Genomic DNA, 7,104 nt, shown 5'->3' with positions numbered 1-7,104 from the left:
GCGGGTTTCGGCCTCGCTCGCGGCGGGGGCCCCGGCGGGTCGCTCTCGGCCGGCGCCCGGTGGGAGCCAAGCCGAGCCCTGCGCGGGGGTTTTCCGTTTACGGGGGGTGGGTAAACAAGACTTTTTTTTTTTTTAAATTACAGTGTATTTGGGGTGTGTAATATTGCTAATCTTTGACTGCAGTAACTTCCATTTCAAACGTAACTAGCATAGATCTCGTGGAAGCAGTAACTCAATAAAGCAGAAGTTGAAAAAAAGGTTTCTGGAAGCTGTAACAGTCTCGTCTTAAAATGGTGATCTATGCCAGTTATTGCAAAACAACCCTGCCTCAGTGTCTGATAGCTCCGTTTACTTGGTTGTTGGCCTCTGATAACGAGTTAACTCTTCAGTGGCTAGAGCCTACTCTTTGTCCATTTTAATTTAAAGTCTTTATTAAAAAAGCAATGCATATACATGAAGTACACTTTTTAAAGCACCTTTTTTTTCTTCAAACTACACAGACTTCTAGCAAAATTACTCGGTTCATACAAGCAAAAAATAYCCTTGTACGCTTCCTTTTAGGGAAATCCTTAATAAGGCATACAGATAATACATCCAGTTAGTTGAAGTAAATTGCCTGAGCACAACTCTTGAACTTCTGGGACTGGTCACTTACACTGATCTTCACATCTTTTAAAAAGTCAGAAAAGATTTGACCTGTGAAAACAACAAAAAAATGGAGTTTTAAAGCTATGTAACTAGTTTGCTAGAGAAGACTTGATCATTAAACCATCATGCTTTCCCCCTTTTGCTCCTAAGATTATACATAATAAACTGTTCTTAAACACTGTTTTGCTTGTACACAATTCAAATATCTTTCAGTATAGCAAATAACTATACTTGAGGCTAGGATTTGTAGGTTGGTACTAGGCAGAGTTGAGCAACAAGCTAGGAAGGAGGAAATATTCTATCTAAGATAAAATAGTATTCATTAAATAGTTCTTCCCCAGAAAGAAAGGGATTTTCTGAAAATTAAACTATTTTCTTAACCTGGGTGGTGAATGCAGTTTGCAGACAATACTGGTGGCTTTTCAGTGAGGGTGAATGAGGGGAGAAGATAGGTGTAGTCTTGTGTTTAAGCTGCTATCTGCTTGTTTCCATGAGGTTATAACTTGTTAGCAAACACCTAAATACTTTGACAGAATATCTTGTCTCCCTCCCCAAATTAAAGCTATTTGAGGGTATCAGACAAGAGGGCACTCCTCTATCTTAAAGATCGATCTTGGGCTATCAGGAGAAGGTTGATGCATTCCACAGTATAACTCCATGCTTAGAGGGCTGGGGATAAGCTCTTTCAGAATTTGAGGTTTTCTGCTGTGGAGTGGGTGCATAGTGCATCACTGCAACAGAAGACTACTTTGGACATTTACTTGCTAAGGCTTGTGCTCAGTTGGATTTGGCAAACACCATTTTGTTTCATGTGACTATTCACTGTAACATTATTTATTCTAATGGCTTTTTTTTCTTTCCCTCCGAACTTAATGTTACATTGTGCATTGGGAACTATTGGTAGAGCTTGGTTATCTTCATTATCTATCAATGTGGTACTATACTCTGTCAAGGAAGAGTCTAGATCCCTAGAATGGGAGGGAGCATAAAAGAGCGCTAAGCTCAGACAATAGTGTTTTTTTTTTCCTGAAGGAATCATGGCTGACATGAATCAGACAGCATAGTTCTGCAATGTATTTAATGAACAGTATGGCAGTGCAGACTTGGCTAAGAGCAGTCTGACTAATTGAGCTACTATGTGCTGTCTCTCCTCATAACTGCCCATCTCACAAAAAAAACCCAACCTACTTCCTCCCTTCCCCCCCCCCCCAAATAAAGTTCTAAATGAGAACAGTGAGGTTGAGTTAAATCCTTTGATGGAGAAAGGCAAAAGGCCTCTTCTGTAGCCATGTGACCTCCTAACCCTGTACAAAGGAGACTAACTGTACTAGCTGGAACAACTACTGCATGATTGCTTAACCCAAATTCAGTTTATACAAGTGACAGATATTAAGTAGTTTAAACTGAAGACTTGCAGCTATTTCTGTAAAACAAAAGCTAGGAGAACTTTAATGCTTACCTTGTCCATCAGGTACTCCTGTTTAATCTCATCATTTTTAAAATCTTCATTAACATCCAAAACTAGAATGGGAATCTCTTTAAGGTTTTCAAAATCAACTCTGTTAAGGGGTGAAATGCCATGGTAGTAAAAAGGGTATAAAAATACATTGTGTATAAAAATACATTGTGTATGAAAAAGCAACTGGAAGAGGTACATAAGTCATTCTAAGGATCCAGTATTACAGATTACCACATGCACCTGAGACGTTAATGCTAATATCAATGACCTAAGTATAAATCCCTAGTTAAGCCTGCCCTTAATTACTCTTGTATAACCTGTCAACATTGTATCAGCATAACTTAAATGCATTTAAGAAATCTTTCAYATGCACTTGTATTGTACAAGTAGTAAAAAAAAAAAAGCTGCTTATGCTTATTGACTTATTAATTCTCTTCCCTGACACCTACTTTTTTGGTATGGAAACAATTATCAGAAATGTAATCATGTAAATCGGAGTATTTTCTAAAATAATGATATTTTTAGTCTCGTGTTTTCCTATTCACTTCCATTTAACTGCTAATCCATTTACTAAGTTGCAGTTTTAAAGCCTGCTTTTTGTGGGGATGACCTCAACAGGTTAGAAAACTTAAATACTTAAAGCAAATTAGAGCAGTGTTTTCTTTTTTTTCTTTTTTTAACTTATTTTCAAAAAAAGCAGTAAGTGTGCTGAACCACTTTAATTTGTTTTTGCAGATCAAGCATTCCTGGGGTGGGGGGAATGTCACAAAATGGGAAATACATACTCCATTCCAAAGTTGTGAGCAAACAATGTAAACGTTCTCTAAATTCCAAAACATGCAGTGCATTTTTGCCCCAAGGCAGTTGGGTCATCCTGCATTAAATTTATATTTAGGAATGCAGATGTGACTGTACAACCTAGCATTCTTCCTGGAATTGTTATGTTTATTGATGTTGGCCTGGAAATGGTCTCTGTTTCAGCTGAAAAGGCATGCTTGTCCACCAAGTGCTAGGAACACATCCTGAACACTTCACTGATAGTCTTCTGTTGTGGCAGCAACTCTGTGCTAAAGACAGGTGCTTCAGTCAGTGATAACCCTCTGCTCAAGCTCTTATGGAGCAAAGTCTAAGGTTCTCTGCAGAGCTTTAGCAAATCCTTGCATGGGAGGGTTAATAAGTCAATAGGAAAGGCAGACTGGGGGGAAGGTATTTAGAGCTAGTTTAGTCACTGACAAGGTTCCTTGTGTATAATAGTGCAAGCTGTAAGTCTTTCTAGTAATGGTTTATTTTGAAGCTAGGATTAGTGTTTAAATGTTGTTGAATACAATCCCTAGTTTAAGGTAGTTAGGACCTTGCCCTGTCTTGTACTGGAAGTGGCCTAATAAAGTAACTATGCGATCACAACTGAATAAAATTTTAAACTCCATCCTATTCCTGTTTACTTTTTCAGTTACCAGTTTGAAATTCTTGCTGGAAAAACCTGTTAGCTATGTTACCAACTACATAGCTTTTTAGTTAAAGCTAATGCTTAACATAGGCCTTAAATTGGATGAAGTTCCATCTCTTGGTGAGCCTTAATTGCTTGCCAACAGATGACCTTTCTTTTGCATATAACCTACATGTTTGTGCCAAGAAACCTGGAGTATCTAAAGTTAAATCCTTCCAGCTGTGCCTGAGTGAAGCTGGATTTAAATTTTAATTTTATCCCTAATCAACTCTAGCATAGGCTAGAAAAGAACCTTACCTATAAGCTGAAACTAAAAGGAACAAGCAGTTAGTTAAGTATGAAACAGTTCTAGTTTGTTAAAGCTTTTTGCATACAGAAAATAGGTTCATACCTCATAGTTCTTTCATGAAGCCAGGTTTCATGTTTATAGTGGAGGTTTTCCAAATATTCAAGCTCAATTCCTTGTTCCTCTTCTCTTCCTCTCATCTGCAGCCTTTCCATGCATTTCTGAAAAAAGTAAATGCAAATCTGAATATTAGTAGTGTTTTAGGTGAAGCTAGCCAAACTGATCAAGTGTTCCTTTAAGTCAGAAGGACTAATACTTCATAACAGACCAGAAACTACAGGGCTTCCTTAACTGCATTCAGTAATGCATGGGGTATCCTTAATTATAGAGGATTTTTTTGTTCAGTGACTTGCTTTAGGAACATGAGAATAAGCTTACTATGCCAACATTAAGCAAAGGACTGACAATCCTTAGAACATTCCCAACCCTTAAATGGTTTTATTATAAGTATTAGACTGTGAGCATTAAATTGTGAATCCTTGCTTGAACATAGAAAACTAATTATTGTCTGAGATCACTTCTGTTTAAAAAAAACTTGAGCCACTAATTAGCTAGATGTCAATAGGCTTTAAGAAGTTTTTACTGCTCATCTCCTCTGAATACACTTCTGAGTTAAAGCTGAGTCAAATTTGATTCAGAAGTTCAAATTCAGCAGATTAAGAACATAGAATGTTAGTAATTGTAGTATCTAAACAGCTACCATCAGAATTGCAGCTCAGAAAGGAGAGATTTTATTTTGCTTTGTCTATGAAAGAAATCTGTTTGATTTCAATATAGGTTTCCCATTACTTCTAAAATGTAAAGGGCTAATTTGATATTGATTATTGCAGCATCATATGAAAACTTTTTGTACCTTCTAAGCTCCCAGAAACAAAGCTTTACAGCTAATATTTTTCATCTTAAGTGAGTATACCTGAGGCGTGGTTCTTAGGTAGATCATGCCATCTAGTTCTATATCAGATTCAAACTGATTCAACAGCCATGTATGCCAGTCCTGATAAACAGCCCATTCTGTTTCATTGATGTTTCCGGATTCAAACAGATTAGAAGCAAACACATACCTGCAATGAAAGATACTGGTGTCATGCCAGGGTATAAGTGAACTCCTTTATAAAAAGAATCCTCTTTAGAATCGGAATTGCAGCACTAAGAAAATTACCTATTCTTAGGTTCATTGAGTATTCATACCATTTAACTTGCACCAGTGTTAAACGTGTTCTTGCAAGGCCCAGGCCAAAGACACTACTGTAACAAAATGTTGCATTTGAAAGTTTTGATCTAATCTTCTTGAGGAGAAAATGCTAGAGTTCAGTTTCAATTTCCCAAGGTTCCTTTTTAGCATAAAAAATACAGCTATTACTCTGAACTTGGTAGTACTGAGAGAGTAGTTACCTGTCACTGTACACAGATCTCTCAAAAAACTGCACTGGGTGTTCTGCTTCATGTAGCTTTGCTGAGATGGGTTTTAATTGTGCCCTTACACGACTCAAGCAAGCATAAGTCTGAAATGTATAAGCCCATCTTGTGGGTTTATCATACAACATTTTCAGTAGATTTCCTCCACTCTTCTGAGATGTTGAAAGTTCCTGGGGAAACAAGAGAGGGTTCATTAGAGATAACTATAGTTCAGTATTTGATGCATTTTTCTTGCCTTAATCCAAAATTCTTGTATATTGAAGCAAGTTTATGCCTTGTATTTTGGGGATGTGACTTGGATGTAGGAATAACAAGATCTACTTCCTGCTGATGACAGTGTCTTTAGTCTGGCAGCTTATTTAGGTTCATCAGTGCATTTCAGCCTGGTACACTTTGTGATTCCTGTGGGGTGGGGGTAACTATTTAGACATTACACTGTATCTTCATAAATAGAGCTTACAATCTATAAATGTCTGTCTCATCAAACTAGGATTATAGTGGGGCTGATTCTGGTCTCAGGAAGAAACCCAGTATCTCCAGACTAAAAATAGATGACTTCTGGCATGGGTGCTTAGGCCAGTTCTTTTGATTTCTTCCTCCCTCCTCCCCCTTTTAAGCTTCCCAAGTCCTGCACACCTACCTCATACTCATCCTCAGCTGTCTGAATGTTGCACCACTTGGCAATAGGTTCAGGGATTACCTCCCACTCATCACTGTGTTTCTCTAGTAGCCTGACAAATGTAGACTTTCCTGCAGCTGCAAAAGATTTGGAGAATTCACCAAGAATGTGGCTTATACAATTTCAGTGCCCAAAATACAGCGATGTTGGAGCCCTCTAATGCGGTGTGGGTTTGGCAGTGCTTGAGATGGAGGGTGATGTCCCTGGAGTGGTGATGAGACTTAGGGCAGGATTCTGGCCTGGCTGTGGCTAGGAGCAGGGCTGGAGGCTGTGGAAGGGCTGCCTGGGGCTGCCTGCACGGTGCTGGTGCACATTCCAAGAAAACCGTGTTAATCTCTGGCTCCAGAAGGCCTTGCCTGGGCCGGAGATGCGATAAGGCGGCGAGCGGGAGCGTAGCTCCCCTTTCGGCTAAGGGCTGCTGCCACCATTTTAGGAACGGGCTTAGACTTGGGGGTGGCGCTTAGCGCGCGCCATTGTTCGAGCGGGGGGAGAGCTGCTGCGCATGCGCGGCCCTGGGAGCAGGGGAGCCACCGCGCATGCGTGGCGCGGGCGGCGAGCTGGCGCTTGCCTCGGGGTTAGCGAGTTCCTGATGGGCGGGCTAGAGCGCCACGTAGGGGCCTGCCGCGCACAAGCGGGCCCCGCCTTCGGCGGCTGTAGCGGAGCCCTTGAAGGGAGAGGACAAACACCCCCTCCGGGAAATAGGGGCAGGCAAATGGCGCCCCTGGGGAGCCGCAAAGAACAAACACGGGCTCGATGGTGGCCCCTGAGCCCAGGGGGACGAGCCGCGCTTTGCCGCTCAGCCATGTCAGCTAAGCCTGGCAGCCGCCGGGAGGAAGGAGCGCGGCGGCTCTGCCGCTGCCCGGGCATGTCCCTGCGCCGTTGCTTGGGTGTCTGAGCCTTAGAACAGAAGGAGCGAGGTGTTCATTCCTGTAGCACCTACCCGTGAGCGAGGGCTCGGTGTCCCTCCTTGAGCGCACAGGSTGTCTGGCGTCGCGGGGCGGGAGCGGTGGCGCCGGGCCCTCCCCCGCCCTGGCCGTGGCGCCAATTTCGCAGCGGTGCCGGGAGCGGGCCCGGGGAGGCAGTCGCGGCGCTCCCCCTCCAGCGAGATT

At 41.8% G+C, this 7,104-nt stretch overlaps 1 protein-coding gene across 1 annotated transcript in view; it reads right to left on the bottom strand.

Moving 5' to 3' along the window:
- Positions 1-399: 399 nt before the first annotated feature.
- The window catches only part of LOC146591559 (deoxycytidine kinase 2), a 7,027-nt gene continuing 322 nt past the window's right edge, over positions 400-7,104 (bottom strand). The window contains exons 2-7 of the mRNA XM_085312879.1: positions 5,957-6,072; positions 5,293-5,486; positions 4,814-4,961; positions 3,946-4,061; positions 2,108-2,207; positions 400-696 (exon numbers count right to left, since the gene is read on the bottom strand). Of these exons, the coding sequence (XP_085169005.1) occupies positions 673-696; positions 2,108-2,207; positions 3,946-4,061; positions 4,814-4,961; positions 5,293-5,486; positions 5,957-6,072 (698 nt within the window). The 3' untranslated portion in view covers positions 400-672. The remainder of the gene's footprint in view (positions 697-2,107; positions 2,208-3,945; positions 4,062-4,813; positions 4,962-5,292; positions 5,487-5,956; positions 6,073-7,104) is intronic.

The sequence above is a fragment of the Rhea americana genome, unplaced genomic scaffold (genome assembly GCF_003343005.1).
Source record: "Rhea americana isolate MKP2758 unplaced genomic scaffold, rheAme1 scaffold_37, whole genome shotgun sequence".
NCBI lineage: Eukaryota > Metazoa > Chordata > Aves > Rheiformes > Rheidae > Rhea > Rhea americana.
This window is presented reverse-complemented; position numbering and strand designations above follow the sequence as displayed.